General features: G+C 43.9%; 1 protein-coding gene across 7 annotated transcripts in view; it reads left to right on the forward strand.

Moving 5' to 3' along the window:
• The first annotated feature begins 12,808 nt into the window (after positions 1-12,808).
• Positions 12,809-21,557, forward strand: part of LOC137356341 (carcinoembryonic antigen-related cell adhesion molecule 6-like) — a 65,182-nt gene continuing 56,433 nt past the window's right edge. For 4 of the 7 annotated variants that reach the window (XR_010971032.1, XM_068022226.1, XM_068022224.1 and 1 more), the window contains exons 1-2: positions 12,811-12,919; positions 20,783-20,812. Coding sequence is in view for 6 of the 7 variants with exons in the window: in XM_068022226.1 (XP_067878327.1) it covers positions 12,886-12,919; positions 20,783-20,812 (64 nt within the window). In the remaining variant the exon portion in view is untranslated. Of the gene's footprint in view, positions 12,920-20,782; positions 20,813-21,557 lie in introns of all 7 variants that reach the window. The other 3 variants (XM_068022222.1, XM_068022225.1, XM_068022223.1) reach the window with 2 other exon arrangements.

Here is a 21,557-nt window from a genome sequence, read left to right on the forward strand (position 1 = left end):
GTTAGTTAAACACGATTTGCCATTAACAAATCCATGCTGGATTTCCTTAATTAATCCTCATTTGGCCAAATGACCATTAACATTGTCCTGAATTTTCGTTTCTAAAAGCATTCCTACCACCGATGTGAAATTGATTGGCCTGGGTTTCACGTTTTCTTACAAGTCTAATCCTTTCCAAATGCCCTTTGAAAATTGAAGTACGCAGGAACTATACTATCCTCACTGACATTCTACATTAAATTAATATATAAGCACAATTCATTTTAAGCCTGATATCACATCTATAATCCTGGGAGATTTGCAACATTTGTTTTTCTCTATGTGGACACAAATCATGAATTGTTGCAATTTATGTTATGAAACATTTGTGTGGATGGCCAGTTTAATTTTCTTCACCTTTGTTCCTATTCACAAGTCCTGTCACATCTGCACATTTTTTTATTTGCTTTCAGCTTAGGTTTTCCTGTGGTTTCCTCTAGTTTAAGTTAGAACTGAACTAACAGGGAACTGAAAGGTCACTTCCAACGTACAATGTACAAAAGAATGAGAAACAAAATGGAGGAAGGAAGGAAGAAAGAACACATTTAATTACATCACTGAAGCTTTTGTTGCTGACAAGCCTCCACAAACTGTTTTTTTGCTGTAGTTTCCTGTATTTTAAATGAGAGCTGGACTATCAAAAATAAATAAGGGCTGGAAGTTCAGAAACGGGTGATATCAGTTTACCCACCCTTTCAACAGAGTGCCTTTCTTTTAGGTCCATGTATGGCCAGTGAAGAATAAAGGAACATAATTTTAAATCTAGCTCAGGATGGAAATCAGGAAACACTTTTGATGCAAAGTCTAGTAGAAATTTACAATTCATTCCCCCAAAAGGCTGTGCACGCTAGGTTAGCTGGTGTTTTCAAGACTGAGATACATAGATATCAAGGGATAGTGGATAAAAAGCAGTACAGTGGAATGGAGGTACAGGTCATTCATGGTCTTTGTGAAGCAGGACCGAGGGCCTGAAAGGCCTACTGCTGTTTCTGTTCTTCATGTGCAATCGAGCAACTATGGGAATTAATTTTTATTGAGCATGGCCTAAAAAAAAAGGATTAACAACCAGCTCAACTGTAATTAATGGTGCATCTTACTCCCCTTCTCCAGAGCAGTCTTGAGGGGCGACAAGATCGATGACATGGCACAAATACAAGGTATCCATATCAAACTAAGAGGAATTGTTATGACTTCCCAGCGAATAGCGAATAAATATACAAGTATACATCCTAAATATGCTTACACATAGCCATATCCTGATCCAATGTTAATTATAAACATGTGCATAAATGTAAAAAAAAAAAAGACTTCATTAAAAGACTCTGAGGCAGTGTATGTTAAACACGTGTGTTAAAAGACCTGTACATATTCATGTCAGTTGTTTGATGCTTGATGGAATTTGAGGTATAGAACTTTATGGGGCATCATTTTATCATCGATTTTGACTGCCACTAACATAACTCTGTGTAGCATCTATATTATGTGTGATTTAATACATGAGTACAGAAGTAGTTCGTATGTACATGTCCCTTGGAAGGCGCAAATAGCTACCTGGGCAGAACATTAGAGGAGGTGCTCAGCTTCAGCCTGGGTCAATGTTAGACAGGTTGAACTAGGCGTTAGTGGCAGTAGGTCAGGAAAATCCAACGGCTTCCTCACGATTAAACCATCTAATCAATCTTGTAACGACATAAGGGTCGAGCTCAGGCGAGGTGGGTTAATTCTGGTTTGCGGCTGGAGATTCAGAGTTTAGAAAGCACCCAAAGGGCCCAAAGCTTGCAGAATATACCGGAAGAAAAAAAATGGAATATGTGTGTGATCAACTACAAAATACATGGCATGTAGAACTTAGAACCAGGCCATTCTGTCCTAAAGCTCTATGTCTCCTCACACCATAGTTCATGTAATTCTAAGAACACATGCAAGTACCACTTTATTCCTCATGTATTTATCTAGCTTTCTCTTAAATGTTCACAGTCATAGAATCTTAAGGAACTGAAGGAGGCCATTGAGACATTCACACTTGTTTCTGTGCGAGCTCTTCAATTTATTTCCACACTATCATAATTCTGACATTTTCTCTTCTTCAATGACATGCCAATTTCCTTTCTGATGGAATCAGATTCCATCACCCTTTCATGTCGAGACCTTCTGGTGCTACCATGCGATGTGAACCAAAGTATCTCAATTCCCCTCTAGTTTTGCTGCTAATAATTTCAACTCTCTTGCTCCGGTTTCCCATCCACTCAGCAGATGAAGCCATTCTCCTTTACTTGCTATGTCAGGGACCCTCATAATTTTGAATAACTCTATTAGGTCTGCCCTTCGCCTTCGCTGCTCTAAGAAGAACAATCCTAGATTCTGCGATCTCTGCAAATAACTGAACTTGCTCATCCAGAGTAGGAACCTGGCAAACCTCCAGTGCGCCCTTCCCAGAACCTTGCATCCTTAGTAAAATGTGCCGCTCAGAATTGTACACAAAGATCCAGCTGAGGCCGGATCAGTGGATTGTGAATGTTTAGCAGGGCTTACTTGTGTTAGTGTTCATACTCTACAGTTACAAAGTCAAATATGTTGCACATATTCTTCTGAAATTGTTCTGCCAATGATTTGTGAATTTGCACACCCTGGTCCTTCAGTTCTTGCACCCCCTCAAGATAGTACCATTTAAATCAAACTGCGCTGCCATGTTATTTTTTGCCATGTCTATCACTTCACACTGCCATGCCTCTGTCCATTTCGCCTGTCTGTTTATGTATTCCTGAGTCTGCAGCTGCCATGCTCACTATTTTCTGCATCGCCATTGTTTATCTACACATAGCTTGGAATTTTGATTACCTATTCCCACTTCAAGGTGAATTTTATATATATAATCAGCAAATCAATGGTTACAATTCTGACCTTTAGAGGACACTGCTGCATACTTCTTTCCAGCTGGATGGTGTAGTGATAATGTTGCTGGACTAGTAATATAGACACCCTGACTAATGACCTCGGGACACAAGTTCAATTCGAAGTCCTGTGTTGACAATGAGCATACCATCCATCGTGCTGTGTGGCACAGTCACTGTGCTAAATGGGATAGATTCAGGAAAAAAGGCTCAGCAGCAGAAAATGGGGCAAAATGAGCCCTTGTGGGCCATCAGAATTGCATCCAATCGCAATCTATAACCTCATGACCTGGCCTCTTCTCACTCTACTAATACCATCAGACAGGGCCTGAACCCTGGAGTAGCACCAGGCACATCTAAAAATAACGTGTCAACCTGGTGAAGCGACAACACAGGACTGCATGCAAGCAAAACAGTGGAAACAGCACGTGCTAGACAGAGCTAAGTGTCCCCACAACCAATGGATCAGATCAAAGGTATGCAGTCCTGCCACACCCAACTGTGAATGGTGGTGGGCAATTAAACAACTAACTGGAGGAGAAGGCTCCACAACCATCTTCATTCTTGATGATTTCAGGGAGCGAGGGAGGCGGAGGGGTGGGAGGCTCACGTCAGTTCAAAAGTTAAGACTGAAGCAATTCCAAGTATCCTCAGCCAGAAGCCCCGAGTGGTTAATTCATCTCTGCCTCCTTCGGAGGTCCCCAGCATCATAGATCCCAGCCAGTCTTCAGCCAATTAGATTCACTCCACTTAATATCGAGAAACATATGAAGAAACTGGATACTGCAAATACTATGGGCCCTGAGAACATCCTGGCAATAGTACTGAAGATCTGTGCTCCATAACTAGCCCCGTCCCTTGTCAAGCTGTTGCATTACAGCTCCAACACGGGCATTTCCACGACTAAGTAGAACAATGCTCACTTAGTTGCTATCCAGAAAAAAGCTGGGTAAATGCAATACGGTCAACTAACGCCCCATCAGTTTACAACAAAGTGATGGAAGTGTCATCAATAGCATTATCAAGCAGCCCTCAATTTGCTCACCGATGCTCAGTTTGTATTCTACCAGGACCACCCGCCTCCCGACCTCATTACAGCCTTGGTCCAAACATTACACGAGAGCTCCATTCAAGTGTTGAGATGAGGATGACTGCCCTTGCCATCAAGGCAGCAATGGGCCAAGTGTGGCATCAAGAAGCACTAGCAAAAGTAAAGTCAATGGGAATCTGGTGGAAGAGTCATCACTGGTTGGAGTCATACCTAGCACAAAGGAAGATGGTTGTGGTTCTTGGAGGACAAACATCTAAGCTTTGGATATCTCTGGAGCAGTTGCTCAGGGTAGTGTCCTGAGCCCAGCCATTTTCAGCCGCTTCATCATTGACCTTCCCTCCGTCATATGGTCTGAAGTAAGGATGTTCACTGATGAGTGCACAATGTAAAATGCCATTCGTGACTCCTGACAGACTGAAGCAGTACGTGTCCACATGCAGCAAGACCTTGACAACTTTCACGTTTAGTCTGATAAATGACAAGTGACATCCAAGCCACACACGTGCCATCTAATAATCATCTGCAAGAAGCGAGAATCCAACCATCTCCACTTCACGTTCAACGGCATTGTCATCGTTAAAACTTCCCACAATTACACATCCTGGGGTTATAACTGATCAAACACAGAACTGGATCAACCATATAAATGCTGTGGCTACAAGAGCAGGTAAAAGGCTGGGAATTCTGCACCTCTGGACTCCCCAAGGTTTGTCTACCATCTTCAAGGCGTATGTCAGCAGTGTTATGGAATACTTTGCATCTCCACGAACGCCCAAGAAGCTTGACACCATGCAGGAAGAAGAAGGCCGCTTTATTGGCACCTCATTGACCACCTTAAACATTTATTCCCTCCAACACCAACGCACAGTGGCAGCAGTGTGTACGATATTCAAGACGCACTGCAGCATTTTCTGATTGCACCATGTTCAGCACCATTTACAGTTCCTCAGATACTGAAGCTGCCCGTGTCCAGATGCAGCAAGACTCCGGCAACATCCGGGCTTGGGCAAATAAGTGTCAAGCAACATTCGTGCCACACAAGTGCCAGACAATGACCATCTCAAACAAGAGAAAATCGAACCATCTCCCCTTGATATTCAATGTAATTATCTTCACTGAATCCCCCACTATCAACATCCTGGGGGTTATCATGGACCAGGTTCCGAATTGGACCAGCCACGTTCATGCTGTGGCTACAAGAGCAGGTCAGAGCCTAGGAATTCGTTAGCGAGTAACTCACCTCCTGACCCACCACTGCCAGTCTGCCATCTGCAGGGCTAGAGTGAAGGAATACTCTGTACTAGCCTGGATGGGTGCATCTACAACAACTCTCAAGAAGCTCGACACCATCCAGAACAAAGCAGCCCGCTTGATTGTCACCCCATTTAGCACCGTCAACATTCAATCCCTTCACAACTGATGCACAATGGCAGCAGTGTGTACCATGTACAAGAATCACTGCAGCAACTCGTCCAGGCTCCTTGGACATCACCTTCTAAAGCTGTGACCTCTACCACCTAAAAGACAAATGGCAGCAGATGCATGGGAACATCACCATCTGCAAGTTCCCCCCACCCCCTCCCCCCCCAAGCCACACAACACTTTCTGTCTGCTATCCTTTAGCCAATTTCGTATTTAGAATACGACTGTTCATATAATACCACGTGTGTGACTTGGAAGTATATTGCCATTCCTTCACTGGTCAAAACCCTGGAACTCCCTTCCTAATTGCAATGTTGGTGTACCTACACTTCAGGAACTGTAGCGGTTCAAGAAGGCAGCTCACCGCTACCTTCTCAAGGGGAATTAGGGATGGGCAACAAATGCGAGCCTAGTCAGCGATGCCCACATCCCATGAACGAATAAAAATATCATTAAGTCACCTTCGATGTCACCTTACAAATCCATGACTTACACCACCCAGATGCACAAGGGCAGCAGACGCAGTAGAACACCACCACCAGCAAGTTCCCCTCCAAGCCACATACTTGGAATGATATTTCCTTTCTTTCACTACCGCTGGCTCAAACACCTGGAACTCCCTCCCTAACAGCACTGTTGGTGTACCTACACCAGACGGACAGCAATTGCTTCAGAAGGCGGCTCACCACCAGTTTCTTGCCCCTCTTTAAGCCAAGTTTCCATTATAGCAACGATATCGTCTCCTTCCTTTAGAATTGATAAAACAAAGTTTAGAGATACAGCACTGAAACAGGCCCTTCGGCCCACCGAGTCTGTGCCGACCATCAACCACTTATTTATACTAATGCCATATTCCTACCACATCCCCACCTGTCCCTATATTTCCCTACCACCTACCTATACTAGGGGCAATTGCTAAGGCCAATTTACCTATCAACCTGCAAGTCTTTTGGCTTGTGGGAGGAAACCGGAGCACCCGGAGGAAACCCACGCAGACACAGGGAGAACTTGCAAACTCCACACAGGCAGTACCCAGAATTGAACCCGGGTCACTAGAGCTGTGAGGCTACGGTGCTAACCACTGCGCCACTGTGCCGCCCTGGTAACCTGACAGCTGTTTTAAAAATGATGAAGGGGATTTACAGGTTAGAGGCAGAGAAGATGCTTCTGCAAGTGAGGAAGCCCAAATCCAGGGGCCATAAATGTAAGACCATCACTAATAAATCCATTAAGGAATTCGGCAGAAGTTTATTTTCTCACAGATTGTGAGACGATACCAGGCGGTGTGAGGCGAATTTCATTGGGGAAGCCAGGTACGTGCAGGGAGGCGAAATGAACTGAACGATATGTTGATGGGGTGAAATGAGGTAACTTGACGTGTGACGCCTGTTGAGCATAAGACCTGCTTTTTTCTGCGCTGTCAGTTCGATGCAATTCAGTACAATTCTATGACCAAAGATTACTTTCCTGGTGATAAATATGACATCACCACACGCTGACGACGTAGACTCATTCATAAGACGATCGGACCCCATAGACCTTCACGGAGAACTACGGTTCACGTTGATTGTCTGGAGCATGCCATTATTGATCAATCAGAGTGATAAAAGATTACGTTTTTATATGACTGCGATATGCATTACTGAAAGTCAGCCTATTTATACATGGAGGGTTACAGATGGAATTCTCCAAGCCTCTCAATTCTGAGATGATTGTTATGCAATCATTGTGTGCCACAACTTTGTCTTTGCATGAGCTCCATTCACATTGAGTACTGATGTCATTGATTTGTGATTTTATTTCACGGTTATAACCTTCGAATCTTACCAGAGTAAATATCAGCTTTAAATCCAACGCTTTTTTTTTATTGTTGTTGTTATTATCATTCGTTGATGGGATGTCGGTATAGTTGGCAAGGCCAGCATTTATTACCCATTCCTAATTGCCCTTGAGAAGGTGTCGGTGAGTCACCTTCTTGAACAGCTGCAGTCCATGTGCTGTTGGAACATACACAGTGCTGTTAGAGAGAGAGACAGAGAGAGACAGAGAGAGCGCGCTCCAGGATTTTGACCCAGCAACAGGAAAGAAATGGCAATATAGTCCCAGGGTCAGGATGGTGCGTGATTTGGAGGGGAACTTGCAGGAGGTGGTGTTCCCAGCTGTGCCTGCTGCACTTGTCCATCTAGGCGGTGGAAGTTGCGGATTTGAAGGTGCTTTTGAAGGAAGTTTGGATAAACCTGCTAAGTTAGAATTTCTTACCTGGGTCGAAATGCCCCTTTGGAGATATTCCAATTCACAACTTATACACTTACAAGTATGTGGGGCCATTGATGTAGATGAAACATCTACAGATCAGGCAGCATCTGTGGAGAAAGAAACAGAGTTAACGTTTTATTTCGATCACCTTTGATCAATATTGGCCATTTAGCAATTTTTAAGCCAAGGAAGAGAAGGGGGAAACGCAGGACCTGGTTTGGATCAGGGTAGAGTGCAGGAGGGATTCATTGATAAAAGGGATGATGGTGCAAGGCATAAGGTGTAGCAATAGGACAAGTGCAGAAAAAAAATGGGGACAGAGGACATAGAAATTTTACCGCAAATGAATTAACAGCAATTGCTGTTGAAGAAAAGTGAAGCGTTGTTTATAATTTAAAGTCAACGTTGAGGGGGAAATGCTGTAAAGTGCCTAATAGAAAGATGTGATAGTGCTCCTCGAGATGACCTTGGGATGATGCGAGGACACAGCTGCTGAAATGGGATTGCGATGGAGAGTTAAACTGGCAGGAGAGCAGAAGTTCAGGGTTACTTTACAATGCGCATTTGGTCTCCCCAACTTTTCTAAAATCACTGCTTTCAGGGGAAAAAACACATGATTGCACGTCTTGCACTTCGGATAATGGGCGGTCAGTACACTATCACATGTTTTGCATTCCGGTGCAAGAGGAATATCTGCCTGATGGCTCAAAACTAGGTACAAAAATGTTGGCGCTTTGTCAATTGCATAAGAGATTAGCGCTCAAAATTAAAGCACATTGGACTGTGGGTAATATATTGACGTGGATAGAGAACTGGTTGGCAGAGACGAAACAAAGAGTAGGAAAAAAAAGGGGTATTTTTTAGACCGGCAGGCAGTGACTAATGGGGTACCGTAGGGATCAGTGCTAGGACCCCAGCCAGTCACAACATATATTAATGATACAGATGAGGGAATTAAATGCAATAAGTCCACATTTGCAGACGACACAAAGCTAGGTGGGAGTGTGAGCTCGAGGAGGATGCAGAGAAGCTCCGGTGTGATTTGGACAGGTTGAGTGCATGGGCAAATACATGGCAGATGCAGTATAAACAAAAGAACAAAGAACAAAGAACAGTACAGCACAGGAAAAGGCCATTCGGCCCTCCAAGCCTGCGCCGATTTTGATGCCTGCCGAAACTAACACCTTCTGCACTTCCGGGACCCATATCCCTCTATTCCCTTCCTATTCATATATTTGTCAAGATGTCTCTTAAACGTCACTATCGTATCTGCTTCCACCACCTCTCCTGGCAGCAAGTTCCAGGCACTCACCACCCTCTGTGTAAAAAACGTGCCTCGCACATCCCCTCTAAACTTTGCCCCTCGCACCTTAAACCTATGCCCTCTAGTAACTGACTCTTCCACCCTGGGAAAAAGCTTCTTACCATCCACTCTGTCCATGCCGTGCATAACTTTGTAAACCTCTATCATGTCACCCCTCCACCTCCGTCGTTCCAGTGAAAACAATCCGAGGTTTTCCAACCTCTCCTCATAGCTAATGCCCTCCAGACCAGGCAACATCCTGGTAAACCTCCTCTGTACCCTCTCCAAAGCCTCCACGTCCTTCTGGTAGTGTGGCAACCAGAATTGCACGCAATATTCTAAGTGTGGCCTAACTAAGGTTCTGTACAGCTGCAACATGATTCGCCAATTTTTATACTCTATGCCCCGACCGATGAAGGCAAGCATGCCATATACCTTCTTGACTACCTTATCCACCTGCGTTGCCACTTTCAGTGACCTGTGGACCTGTACGCCCAGATCTCTCTGCCTGTCAATACTCCTAAGGGTTCTGCCATTTACTGTATACCTCCCACCTGCATTAGACCTTCCAAAATGCATTACCTCACATTTGTCTGGATTAAACTCCATCTGCTATTTCTCTGCCCAAGTCTCCAACCGATCTATATCCTGCCGTATCCTCTGACAATCCTCATCACTATCCGCAACTCCACCAACCTTTGTGTCGTCCGCAAACTTACTAATCAGACCAGCTACATTTTCCTCCAAAACATTTATATATACTACAAACAGCAAAGGTACCAGCACCGATCCCTGCGGAAAACCATTAGTCACAACCCTCCTGTCTTCTGTGACAGAGCCAGTTCTGTATCCATCTTGCCAGCTCACCTCTGATCCCGTGTGACTTCACCTTTTGCACCAGTCTGCCATGCGGGACCTTGTCAAAAGCTTTACTAAAGTCCATATAGACAAAATCCACCGCCCTTCCCTCATCAATCATCTTCGTTACTTCCTCAAAAAACTCAATCAAATTAGTAAGACACGACCTCCCCTTCACAAAACCATGCTGTATCTCGCTAATAAGTTCGTTTGTTTCAAAATGGGAGTAAGTCCTGTCCCGAAGAATCCTCTCTCATAGTTTCCCAACCACTGACGTAAGGCTCACCGGTCTATAATTTCCTGGATTATCCTTACCACCCTCCTTGAACAGAGGAACAACATTGGCTATTCTCCAATCCTCTGGGACCTCATCTACAGCCAATGAGGATGCAAAGATTTCTGTCAAGGCCCCAACAATTTCTTCCCTTGCCTCCCTCAGTATTCTAGGGTAGATCCCATTAGGCCCTGGGGACTTATCTACCTTAATGCTTTGCAAGTCACCCAACACCTCCTCCTTTTTGATAATGAGATGACTGAGACTATCTGCACTCCCTTCCCTAGGCTCACCATCCACCAAGTCCTTCTCCTTGGTGAATACTGATGCAAAGTACTCATTTAGCACCTCACCCATTTCCTCTGGCTCCACGCATAGATTCTCATCTCTGCCCTTGAGTGGGCCAACCCTTTCTCTGGTTACCCTCTTACTCTTTATATAATGTGGATAAATGTGAGGTTGTCCCCTTTGGTAGCAAAAAGACAGAGGTAGATTATTATCTGAACGGCGATAGATTGGGAAAGGGGGAGGTGCAGCGAGACCTGGGTGTCCTTGTACACCAGTTGGTAAAAGTAATTTTGCAGGTGCAGCAGGGCAGTTAAGAAGGCAAATGGTATGTTGGCCTTCATAGCGAGAGTGTTCGAGTACAGGAGCAATGATATCTTGCTGCAATTATACAAGGCCATGGTGAGACCACATCTGGAGTATAGTGTGCAGTTTTGGTCTACTTATCTGAAGAAGGATATTCTTGCTATGGAAGGAGCGCAGCAAAGGTTCACCAGACTGATTCCTGGGATGGCAGGTCTGATGAATGAAGAGAGATTGTGCCGATTAGGCTTGCATTCTCTAGAGTTTAGAAGAATGAGAGGGGATCTCGTCGAAACATACAGAATTCTAACAGGGCTGGACAGAATAGATGCAGGACGGATGCTCCCGATGGCAGAGGATTCCAGGACCAGGGGTCACAGTCTAAGGATAAGGGGTAAGCCATTTAGGACTGAGATGAGGAGGGATTTCTTTACCCAGAGAGTGGTGAACCTGTGGAATTCTCTACCACAGAAAGCAGTTGAGGTGAAATCGTTAAATATATTCAAGAAAGAGTTCGGTATAGTTCTTCGCGCTAATGGGATCAAGGGATACGGGGAGAAAGCAGGAACAGGGTGCTGAGTTTGGATGGTCAGCCATGATCGTATTGAATGGAGGTGCAGGCTCGAATGGTTGAATAGCCTACTCGTGTTCCTATTTTTCTATGTTTCCATTAACCCTACTTTTCCTGCTTACTCAGCATTCACTTGTAGAATCAGAGCCTAAACCATGTGCTATCCATTATCATACGCAATACATCCTCATAGTACAAATTTAATCCGAGTGTTTTCCAACCTATTTTCTTCCTAGTGTATTTCACACTATCCTTCTTGAAATACAGCACAAAATTCAGTCTTCGATTTTTTCTCTTTAATAGGACGTTGGTGTCTCTGGCAAGGCCAATATTTTTTGCCCAGCTCCAATTGCCCTTGAAAACTGAATGGATTGCTGGGCCATTTCAGAGGGCAGTTTAGAGTCAACCAAATTGCTGTGGGTTTGGAGTCAAATGTAGGACAGAGCAGGTAAGGGAGGCAGATTTCCTTCCCTTAAGGATATTAGTGAACGAGATGGGTTTTGACAACACTCGATGATAGTTTCATGGCACCAGTACTGAGACTAGCTTTCATATCAAGATTTCTTGGCACACTTTCTGAGAGTAGCTTTCAATTCCACGTTTTGTTTTGTTTTTGTTAATTGATTTAAAATCCACCAGCTGCCATAGTGGGATTAAACGGTGAGCCCCCAGCCCAGTGTTTCTGGATCACTAGCTCAATGACATTATCACTACACTACCATGTTCCCTAATCTTATGGGGTGAGTGATTCGTGTTTATGTTTCAATGACATCGTTACCACAGAGATAGGGAGATCATACATTTACGACTTCTTGCAAAATCAGCGGAAATAACTGGTGAACAATCTAGCCAGAAACAAAGGCGAGAGGACGTCGCCCTGCGCTTTTTTTTTTTGGATACTTGCATTTGACATGTCATTGCAGGGTTAATCCAAAACGAGTGCGGCAAAACCTTTCTTTGCAAATGCAAAACAGCGAGAACTAGACCCAGTGTTGCGAAACTTTGCAGAACTACCATCATGCTGTGCTGTCATGGAGCTCCGCGGAAAGGCACACTGTTCTACCCTTCAGGAGTTGCTCCATCAGCAATTCTGTCATTTGCAAACTGAGGAGTTGTCATAGCGACATAGTCTCTGTCCTCTGCACTAGAAGATTTCCACCTGGCCTTGCTGCAAATTGGCAGGAACGGAAGCTGGCACTTGTCAAAATCGGGAACCGGACAAGTGAATGTCAAAAGCGCATGGCCTGTCAGAGGGCAAAGTAAAACAACTAACAAAGAGGTCCAAATTATGGCAGAAGAAAATATCCCATGTTGCATTTAATTAATTAACGTCTCCCTGCCTCATTATGAATTAAACTGCAAGGTCATTGACATTCTTAACGAAATTTGCTATTATCGCTGACAATGTGATTCATGTGTCAGGCATTATTCTTCCTCTTTATGTCTTTCCATCTGATTCATGGACATCCTGTTTGTGCAATATGCTTTCCAAATATGGGTGCCATGTCGATTTTTTTTGCATTAGTTTCTATGAAAGACTTCCCTTATAGTTAACAGAGCTTAATTGTTACTGAGGCTCAGTTCACGCTTGCGCGCTTGCATATACGCTCACCTCGGCACTCTCGGGCCAAGATGTTGTCAGCCGTCTTTATACTTTTGATGGGTGGTGAGTGCTTGTTTTAACATTTATGTGCTTGTAACGGCACATTTCTAGCAATCTTTTTTTTAATCGAACTCTGTGAAGTGTTTCAACTTGAAATAAGATTACTTTAAGTGCGGCTGCACCGTCGTGAATGGACTTTTCCACTCGGTGCATAATTTGTGAGGTGAAGTGATATTTGAATGGTTTTTGCCATTGCAAAGGTCAGACTTTGAGGTTTGTGCTCAAGTATTTGAGGGATTGTGGCTGTGAAATACGACATGGACGGGCAATGGCAGACAAGGGAGGCAGTGGCTTTGTGGTATTGTTAGTGAATTAGTCATTCAGGGTGTTGTTCAGGGAATAGTGGTTCAAATCCCAACACAGCAAAGAATAGCATTTCAACTCCATTACAAAAAGAAAATTGGAATTAAAAGCAAGTGTAATGATGGCCGCAAAAGTATTATTGGTTGCTGTAACAAAAAAAGCAATATGTTCAGTAATGCACTTCAGAGAAGAAAAACCTCCCGTCCTTCTCTGGCCTACATGTGACACCTGAATTACAGCAATGTGGTTGATTCTTAAATGGGCTAGCAAGCAGGTCAGTTGGATACAATGACTACGAAATCCTTCAGGAATGAAATCAGACGGACCAGCCTGAAACGACAAAAGCAAGCACAGCCCTATCGACCTTGCAAAGTCACTAACATTTAGGGGGCTTGTGCCAAAGTTTGGGACAGTTGTTCCACAGACTAACCTCACAGCAGCTTACAAACCCACAATTTAGAGGACAGGCGCAGCAGATGCATGGGAACGCCAGTATGTGCAAGTTCCCCTCTAAGCGACACCCCATCCTGATTTGGAACTATATCGACCGTTCCTTCACTGTCGCTGTGTCAAAATCCTGCAACTCCCTTCCTAACAGCCCTGCAGGTCTACCTACCCCACATGGACTGCAGCAGTCCAAGAAGGCAGCTCACCACCACCTTCTCAAGGGCAATTGGGGATGTGCAATCAATGCTGGCCTAGCCAGTGATGCCCCCATCCCATGAACGAATAAAAGAATTGTTATAGTGCATCTGTTGAGAGGCAATTTCGCCCATTACAAAAGCCCCTTAATTTCCATTGCCAGTGAAATTAAACAGAGCTGACAGTTGGGTGTAATTAGACATTGGCAAAATTGAGGTACTTGGGGTGTAACTTCCTTACTAAACCTCCACAGGAAGTTCCACACCTTTCCGGTTTTGTAGGCCCTAGATAAAAGATGAAAAGTTACACCAAAGCGATTTTGCTCAGACAGTAAAAGGTGCCACGTTCCCTGCTTTATTAACTATGTTGTTAACACGGAGTTGGCAAAGGCAATTTTTTTCCCCTGTCTGGAAATAAATGATAATTTTACCTAACTGATCCGGCGGGAAACTGGCAGAATTGGGTGGCACAACTACATTCATCCATATTTTACACTCAATTCAAATGTAGTGCTATGTGACCCACTCGATTCCGTCAGTTTCCCGCCGGGCAGATTAGACCAGAATTACTGCCCTCCCTCATCACTTCACTGCGACAAAAAAATGTATTTCAGTGCAATCAAAAGAGTGAAAACGATTTGGTGACCTGAATCAGAATTTCCGGTTGGAAGCAAAATTTGGGGGTCGAGTTAAGATTGAGGAAGCCTGTGAGAAAATAAAGGAAGATATTGCCAAACTGCCATAATCGGTTTCTACATGACAAACGAATTTGATATGTGGAGTTGTGCATGATAGTAGGAAGAATAAGAAGGCTGCACTTTGTTTAGAAACTAAGAGTCTAAACAGATTGAAAAAGGAAAGGTGTCCAGAGCCACAAATGCAAAAATCATTAAATGTAACCACGCAGCTCAATATGGGCTTAGGAAAAACAGACTAGGGTAAGGGAAGATCCAAAAGTGCTGGAGTCAAAAGTAAGCTCTGTCTACCAAACCGTGCCTTAAGTGAGCCTACACAGAGATTAGGGATAAATGGGTCACTTTCGGGTTCCACAGGCATCAGTGTTGAGGCCTCAACGATTTACAGTCTATATCAACGACTTGGATGAAGGTACCGAATGCATTGTTACGAAATTTGCTGATGGCACAAAGATAAATAGGAGAGCAAGCTGTCATCAGGCCATAAGGTGACTGCGAACGGATATAGATATGTTAAGTGACTGGGAACAAATTTCGCAGATGGAGTATAATGTACGAAAATGTGAACTTGTGAACTTTGGCAGAAAGAATAGAGAAATAGTATATTGTTGCAATGGCAGAGGATTGTAGAACTCTGCGGGTACAGAAAGATTTGCGTGCATTTTTTATTATTCATTCATGGGATGTGGGCGTCGCCAGCCAGGCCAGCATTTATTGCCCATCCCTAATTGCCCATGAGAAGGTGATGGTGAGCTGCCTTCTTGAACTGCTGCAGTCCTTGGCGTGTAGGTACACCAACAGTGCTGTTAGGAAGGGAGTTCCAGGATTTTGACTCAGCGACTCATACATTCAAAGGGTTGTGATTTTTTGGAATTATCTACCCCAGAGGGTTGTGGATGCCCATCATTGAATACATTTGAGGCTGGGATAGATAGATCTTTGGTCTTGCAGGGAAGCAAAGGGTATGGGGAGCGGGCAAGAAAATGGAATTGAAGCCCGAGATCAGCCATGATTGTATTGAATGGTGGAGCAGGCTCGATGGGTAGATGGTCTACTTCCATTCCTATTTCTTGTGTCCGTGTGACAGTGAAGGAATGCAATATAGTTCCAAGTCAGGATTGTGTGTGGTTTGGAGGAGAATTTGCAGGTAGTGGAGCTTCCATTCATCTTCTGCCCTTGCCCTTATCGCTGGTAAAGGTTATGTGTTTGGAAGGTGCTGTCAAAGGAGCCTTGGTGCGTTGCTGCAGTGCATCTTGTAGATGGTACACACTGCTGCCACTGCGCATCGGTGGTGAAGGGAGTGAATGTTGAAGGTTGTGCATGGAGTGCAAATCAAGCGGGCTGCTTTGTCCTCGATGGTGTCGAGCGTCTTGAGAGTTGTTGTAGCTGCACCCATCCAGGCAAATGAAAGAATATTCCATAACACTCCTGACTTGTGCCTTGTCGATGGTGGACAGGCATTGGGAGGTAGGAGGTGAGTTACTCACCGCAGAATTCCTAACCTCTGATCTGCACTAGTAGCCACAGGATTTACGTGGCTGGTCCAGTTCAATTTCTGGTCAATGGTGACCTATAGGATGTTGCTAGTGGGGGGTTCAGCGACGGTAATGTCATTGAACATCAAGGGGAGATTTTTAGATTCCCTCTTGTTTGAATGGTCATTGTCTGGCACTTCCGTCGTGCGAATGGTCCTTGCCACTTATCAGCCCAAGCCCAGGGCGTGGGCTGCTTCAGTATCTGAGGAGTCACGGATGGTGTTGAACATTGTGCAATCATCAATTCATCAATGAATATCCTCAGTGTTGGCATTATGATGGAGGGAAGATCATTGATGAAGCAGCTGAATATGGTTGGACCTAGGACACTATCATGAGGAACTGCTGCAGTGCTGTTCTGGGACTGTAATTATTGACCTCAAACCACCACAAACATCTACCTTTGTGGTCGGTATGACTCCAACTAGCTGAGAGTTTTCTACCTGATTCCCATTGACTCCAGTTTTGCTCGGGCTCCTTGATGACGTACTCGGTCAAATTCTGCCTTGATGTCAAGGGCAGTCACTCTCACCTCACCTCCTGGTACATGAATCCCAAAAAAGTTAGTATGCCGGTAGAGAAGTGATTAGGAAGGGACATTGAATATTGCTCTTTATTGCACGAGGTATCGAGTATAAACGTAGGGTAGTTCTGCTACAGTTGTACAGGGCGTTGACGAGATCACATCTGGGTACTGTGTACAGTTTTGTTCTCATGATCCAAGGAAGGATATAATTGCAATAGAAACAGTTCAGACAAGATTTACACGACTGATTTCAGGGATGAAGGGTCTATCTTAAGAAGAAAGGTTGGACAGGTTCAGCCTGTACCAATTAGAGTTTTGAAGAATGCTAGGTGATCTTACTGAAAGATGTAATATCCTGAGGGGACTTGACAGGGTGAATGATGAGAGGATGTTACCCCTTGTGGGGGAGACAAGAACTAGGGGACACAGTTTTAAAATATGGAGTCTCCCATTTAAGCCGGAGATGAGGAGAAGTTATCCTCTCAGTGGGTCATTAGTCTGTGGAATTGTCTTCCCCAAAGATCAGTGGAGGCTGGGTCACTGAATATTTTAAGACTGAGTTAGATAGATTCTTGTTTGACATGGGTGTCAAAGGGTATAGGGGGCTGACTGGAAAGTAGAGTTGAGGCTACAGTCTGATCAGCCATGACCTTAACAAATGGCAAAGCAGGCGTGGGGGGTCGAATGGCCTACTCCTGCACCAAACTCGTATGCTCGTATGCACGCATGATGCCTACTATAAGGAACACATTTCTTGTGAATGTAATTTTTTTTTTCAGAAAGTTACACTGTTCCCATAATCCCACCTATGTATATGTATATAGCTCTCTCCAGAGATTCCTAAACCTCCTGGGGTAAGGCAGGGGCTGGGGAATGGGGAGGTGGGAGCGAGGTGGTGCGACGGGGATGACTGGACGCTGACTTCCTGGGCGGAAGGGAGGAGAATGCTCCGGCTAAGAATAAGAGCAAGCCATTGGGCCTTGCATATGTACAGCAGGAGCATTCCGAGGTGGCCTCAGCACACCACAGGAACCTTACAGATACTGCAAAGTTCTGGAAGTGCACATTTGACTTCACGGCACTGCATTGTCAAGATACAATCGGTTGCTATGCACTAGCAGGATTGCTGGTAGGACGAAATTGAGATGTAAAATAGTGATTAGTTGCTATGTACCAGAAGCAGATCTGAAATATCCAATGAAGGATCCTTTTGGTGCAACAGTAGTCAATTACCATGCACCAGTAGCAGCTCCGAAGGACCCAGTACGAGTAATCAGTTGCTATTCAACATAAAAAGTTCGTATAGGTTCAATCATAGAAGCTTTTAGTGGAACTGTAATCAGTTGATATGCAGCAGAAGCCACTCTGGTACCTAATAATAAGATTGGTCACTTGTCCAATAGTGTTTAGTTACAATGCAAAGGAAAACTCTGATAGTTCCAATTAGAGATGTTTTTTTTTTACTGCAATAGTAATTCATTACTGTGCAACGCAAGTAGCACTGATAGGTCCAATCTCAGCTGTTAGCAATCGCCAGGATGATCGGTGTGATCGCCATAACACGAGCCTCTGCTTGCTCTCCTAGGCTGCATATGTTCAAGTAAAACACACTTCTGTGATGCCTCCTGATTGCAGCCAGAACGTTAATATCCTTGAAGCAGTTAAATATCAGGGACACATCCTTACATGACTGAAACCAGACTAATACCCTGCCAACATATGTTGAAATCCCACCACGGTAGCTGGTGGAATTTAAATTGAATAAAATATTATTTTTAAAAATCTGGAATTGAAAGCAAGTCTCAGCAATTGTGATAGGAAATTATAGTTGATTGCCTTAAAATCCATCTGGTTCACACATGTCCTCTAGTGAAGGAAATCTGCCTTTCTTATCTGGTCAGGCCTAGATAAGGCCCGAGACCCTCAGCAACCCCTCTTAACAGCTCTTTGAAATGGCCTAACAAGCCACGCATCTGTCAACCAATTAGGGATGGGCAACAAATGCTGGCCTTGCCAGTGACGCCCACATCTCATGAAAGTATTAAAATATCCCTCTCTACCTCTCTTTACTCTTTGAAGGTGCACCTTCGACTGACATCTTTGAGACAACTTTTCGTCTTGTCTCCTAATCTTTCCTTATTCGATTCAGCGTTCATTTTTTTCTTTGTAATTTGCATTTGTGATGGCTTTATTGCATCAAATGCAAATAGAAGATGTTGTTTCTACAGTAATGCAAAATGAATGCAGAGGAATCAGAAGCCTGTCTTACAATAAGACCAATTTTATATTGCATTTTCGTCAATGGCAAAGAAAATTACTTGAGGGTCCATGAGACTGCTGATTCACTATCGCCTGTCTAGGGTACATGCAAAGATCATGGTTCCCAAAGCGCCCCACTACTGCAGCTTTCCTTGCTTCATGCTGGGTGTGTTATAAACTGAATTTTAGAGATTAGTTGCTCTGCATATCAAATAGCTCTATAATATTTGCGTTGCAGTGATGCCAGGCTGTGAAATAGACGGGCCTTTGTTTTTAATCTTTTGTAACTATTTCTGTGTTCTGATGTACTAGTGTACAGCAGCGAAGTGATTATTTTACTGAACTAGCCATTCTAGAGGTTTTGTCTATAACCCCGAGATCTCCTGAGAGGAAAGGAGATTGAGGGGAGATTTAATAGAAGTATACACGATGTTGTCAGGCTTAGATCAGTTAGACAGGAGAAGCTGTTGCTATTAACAAATGGTACAAAGACTAGGGAACGCAGATTGAAAGTTTGGGGCAAAGGTTGCAGGTGTTATATGAGGGAGCATTATTTTTTTACACGTGGGGGGTTGGGGGGTTGGTGAGTAGTTGGGGTGAGGTAAGGACCTGGAACTCGCTGCCCACAAGGTGGGTGGAAGTGGAGATGATCAATGACTTCAAGAGGAAGTTAGATGGTCACTGAGAGAAATAGACTTGCAGGGCTATGAGCCGGGAAGTGGGACTGACAGCGTAGCTCCGTGGAGAGCCGGCATGGAGTCGAAGGGCCGAATGTCCTCCTTCTTTGCCGTAAATGATCTCTATGACTCTAATCCAGAGATCATGAATCCAATGGCAGTCAAAAACTTTCAAGTCAGTTATCAAAAATGATTAAATCTGGAATATAGAACTGATATCAATACATGAGACCAGAATTGACCCGGATTAGCCTCTTTGTGACTAATTGTAATGTGCAACATGGTCGCATACAGTATTTGGGTCTGACAGACACTGAGATACTACAGAATTGGTTCTGGATTGAAGACGTCTTATGGGTGTAGGTGAAACTTGAGTCAGGAAACTTGCTGATTATCGCCAACCAACCACCCTCAGCTGATGAAGTCAGTACTGCAACATGTTAAACATCAATTGCAGGAAGTACTGAGGATGGCAAGGGAGCGGGTAACAAGCTTCAGTTGCGGGATTTCAATGTCTGTCTCCAAAAATGGTTGCTGCCACATCTGACTTAGCCGGCCTTGTCCTCTAGGACATAAGTAATGAACTGGGCTTTTTGCGGATGGTGAAAAAATAATGCGAGGGAAAAGCTGTTTCACCTCGTCCTCCCCAACCTACCTACCTCTGATGCATCTGTGCATGAAAGTAACGGTAGGAGTGACCGCCGCACAGACCTTAAGGAAATATAGCCCTATTTTCACACTGAGGAATCCCTCTATCGTGTAATGTAGTCATGTTTATAAATTAAACAGTAGAAGAACAGAAATAACATTTCAAGATGTGGCATCCATGAGGCTCTGTGTGCCATCAACAGATTCACAACTGAATACCCCGGCAACTTGTAACGCAGGGATACAGAACATCCCCCACTCGTCCATTAATAGCAAGGCAGGTGAGCATATGTGATTCAATGAGCACTGTAAAAAAGCACACCAGGGCAGTTTCCACCATTTCAAACATGAAGGAGAGCGTAAACCCACATCAGTACTGCACTGAGACGTAGGCCTAGATTATGTGCTGCAGTTTCTGGAGAAAACCTTCTGTCTCGGGCATGTGTTACCAATGGTGGTAGCTTAAAGGGCTCCAACACTTTGTTCTTTGTGAAACTCGACATTTAACTGCGTATTTTGAATAATGTGCTTCAAGTGTACCTATGTTGTTTTTTTAAAAAAAAAATTATCAATTCATTTCAGGGCTTTTATTGGAAAACGGGAGAGCTCATGGTAAGCCTCTATAATTATTACAGTGCTCTATACTTATAAGTAAAATAATAATTGTGATTTCTGTAGAGATCCCTTGATAGCTTTATTGACAAATGCACCGCTTATAAAGAACATTATATCACATAGCTGAAATGCTGTCAATGCCTGTAGTAAACTAACAGGATAACTTAAACTGAATTGAATTTAGGTAAGTCATCAAGAAAATCTTAATTACTAACTAGGTGCTTGTTGTTGCAATCTCAGGAGAGGACGTGGTTAGCTAATGATACCCACGATTAAAAACAAAGTCAGAATTCTGGAGCAACTTGCAATTATATAACGTCTTTTACGTAATAAATAGTTCCAACACTGGATCAGCTGTCACACAATACTTGGCAGAGGCACTTAAGGAGATGTTAGGATAGTTGACAAAAAGCTTGGTTTTAAGGAGGGTCTTAAAGGAGGAGTGAGAGATAGAAACACCATGATGTTTTTAGGGAGGAGATTCCAGAGTATATGCACTAGGCAGCTGAAGGCACGGCCACCAATGATGGAGCGATGAAAATCAGGGATATGAGAGAGACTGGCGGAGGTTACAAAGGCAAGGAGGGTGAGCCCACGGAGGCATTTTAAATCAAGGATCAGGAATGGGGAATTTTCAATTTTTTGGAGGTCCTGGCTCATGCAGAGGCCACCTCAGCTAATAGTGATTGGTTGCCCAAGGGGCTGAAGGAAAGTGCAATGTAGGCATATGAGAACAGAACCT

The sequence above is a fragment of the Heterodontus francisci genome, chromosome 45, assembly GCF_036365525.1.
Source record: "Heterodontus francisci isolate sHetFra1 chromosome 45, sHetFra1.hap1, whole genome shotgun sequence".
Classification (NCBI taxonomy): Eukaryota; Metazoa; Chordata; class Chondrichthyes; order Heterodontiformes; family Heterodontidae; genus Heterodontus; species Heterodontus francisci.